Below are 2,916 nucleotides of genomic sequence, written 5' to 3' on the forward strand. Positions count from 1 at the left end.
AAAGTGGAACTTTCCGCTAGAAGCATTTGCTCATTTAACTTCAAGAATTACTGCACATGAACCGAGCTTCCACGAAACTCCACCATTTCACCAACTCCTTCAGCAAACCTCTTCCTCCCAGCCCAATAAGCCTCAGGACACCAAAGGGAAGAGAAGCAGGTGTATAAAAGGATAAGAGATAAGAGCAAAGGCACCTCCACTGCCGGCGGCGCAGGGGTCTCGCGCAACAGCAGACGACGCTCCAGTTCTCCCCTCACTCTCGCTCGGTCATGTTGGCCTCCGTTAGATCTACGCTTTTTTCCACTGCCCATAGGTAATTATTATTCATATCTTTATGGGTTTAGGAATCTTTCCTTTTTTTTTAGGGAATGCGATAGTTATATTAATTTTTGAATGGATCAGTCGTAGATGTATATATTCAGGATTATTTTTTTTATAGGGTGGTTATGTGATCATTTCTCTGTCTTGCAAGAGCAGTTGTAAAGAGCAGTGGAAAGTAGGTAACACCGTGACATTAGTTGTGAATTGTGAAGTGGTGTTGTGCGAGAATAGTCTGTGTGCGTCGTGGCCAGACACTTGCAACGGCGCAACGTGGTTTGCAATACCGCTAAATGCGTAAAATGTAGGTCTATCGGCGCACGCGACTTTCGTCAATTAATCGATGGTTAAAAAGAATCGATAACGCTTATTTGATTTATGTTAAGGGTGGGAATGTAGCTATTGTGCCTTGTAATTAGCCACAAGATCAAAATACTAGTTTGTTTTACAGGATCATGTGCATTCTGAAATTAGATTTTAATAGGCCTAACGTGAGAAATTGATATTACGTAAGGCTCTCCCCTTCTGTTGCTAGCCAGACAGATAATTCCCCAATCGTCTTTCTGTGCTACAAGTCTGCATACAATGTTTCCCTCTTGAATGTGGTTGGTGACAGAGGGGAGATGAGATAGAAGAGGGGAAATCTGATTAGATGCAGAAATATAATTGATATTATTGTGGTATTTTTATTCCAACTGCAATATTGTATACATTATGTTAATGGAATAAGGAATGCTGGCAACCCTAGCAGTAGTGTAAAACAGGTGTGATTAAACAGCTGTTTAGCCTGCAGGTGTTTCTCTGTGTTCCTGTGTTGGTTTGTAAGATGCCTGCTGTAAGGTTTTACTTGATTTTGTATCAACATTGTTATATCATCACCATCATTATCATTATTATCATCATTATTATTATTATCATCATTATTATTATCATTATCACCATCATTATCATTATCATCATCATCATCATCATCATCATCATCATCATCATCATCATCATCATCATCATCATCATCATCATCATCATCATCATCATCATCATCAGCATCAGCATCAGCAGCAGTATCACCATTATTATCATCACCATCATCTTCACCATCATCAACACCATCATTATCATCATTATCATTATCATCACCATCATCATCATCATCATCATCATCATCATCATCATCATCATCATCATCATCATCATCATCATCATCATCATCATCATCATCATCATCATCATCAATCCTCATCAATCCTCATCAATCATCAAATCTTTGTAAATGTATGATATATTACATTTTTAAAATTTTTTTTTATGATAATCTCTCCAGGTATTATCTTTGTCATTACTTACTTAATATGTGATCTAAAATACTGATTATTAATTTGATTACTCAAGGGAGTGGGATTTTTGACTGAGAACATGAACAGAGAAATCATTAGGGAAAATAATAGACACAAGTAAAATGTATGTGGATGTTATTGATAAAATGTGCAGGCAGTAGGAAATTGCTTTGGACATGAAAGGAAAATGGAAACTATATACATCATAGGAGGAAACAAGAAAACTAAAGATTGGATGACATTATTGACACATTAAAAAAAGGTTAATACACTGGAAAGCTTGAAGGAAAATGTGAATAAATTAAAATGTCACCTAACTACAGGCAAAAAAAAAAATAGTGGGAAACTATAGAGGGAATTAGAGGGGAATCAATAGAAACTATGAAATCCAGATAATAGAAAGTAAGAAGGTATAACAAGAAAATAATGGGGATAGACAAGTAAAGTAGACCTTATAGGGGGTTACAAGTAAAATCATGGGATAGTGAGGGATAATAGACAAATATATAATAAAGATGCAGGAAATGGTAATATATGATTGCTTGGAAAACGTCAAGAGGGAAAATCAGAGATATGGAATTTGTTGAAAAAAAAAAAAAAAAAAAAAAAAATACTTGACAAACAGTAGGATGTAAAAGGTTTAAGCAAAATTACAGTGGATGATATGGGAAAATAGGGTGAACATTTTTAATAGGATAATCAAGAGGGAGGTGATTACAGATACTGGAAGATGAAGATGAAGCTATTGAAAAAGAATATAATAGATTTTTATCAATACTTGTGGGCTGTCAGGATAGATTGCATCTTCAATTCTCCTTCATATACCGTTTCATAAAAAAAAAGTATTGCAAAATTGGAAAAAAAACTGGTCAGGTGATAAACAGTATTTGTTAGTGTAATGATTCCAGTTGCAGTTGATGGGAATTATGGATGTCTCTTAGAGTGCTTTAGGGATCCTGTTATAGGTGGATGGATAATGCATTTGACTGGCATTTATAAATAATTTTAGATTTTATTTTTGTTGGAGGAGTGGCTAACACGTCTTTTCTGTGTCAAGTGATGGGAAGTCTCATCAGGAGTGCACAAAGCACTTGGAGTGAGAGATTGACTGGGCAGACTTCAGGAAGGGTCTCATTCATGAGCTTCTGCAGGATTTCCACCTGTTCATAAGGGTGAAGTTCTCCATTCATCAACCCTACCGAGTGCTGTATCGAGGATGACACTATGTCCAAGTGCAAGAACCCATTTCTTACTGCTGTTACTG

At 36.2% G+C, this 2,916-nt stretch overlaps 1 protein-coding gene across 1 annotated transcript in view; it reads left to right on the forward strand.

Moving 5' to 3' along the window:
• The first annotated feature begins 232 nt into the window (after positions 1 to 232).
• Positions 233 to 2,916, forward strand: part of LOC125043767 (delta-1-pyrroline-5-carboxylate dehydrogenase, mitochondrial-like) — a 22,665-nt gene continuing 19,981 nt past the window's right edge. The window contains exon 1 of the mRNA XM_047640083.1: positions 233 to 313. Coding sequence (XP_047496039.1) covers positions 270 to 313 — 44 coding nt within the window. The 5' untranslated portion in view covers positions 233 to 269. The remainder of the gene's footprint in view (positions 314 to 2,916) is intronic.

Source organism: Penaeus chinensis, chromosome 1 (genome assembly GCF_019202785.1).
Source record: "Penaeus chinensis breed Huanghai No. 1 chromosome 1, ASM1920278v2, whole genome shotgun sequence".
NCBI lineage: Eukaryota > Metazoa > Arthropoda > Malacostraca > Decapoda > Penaeidae > Penaeus > Penaeus chinensis.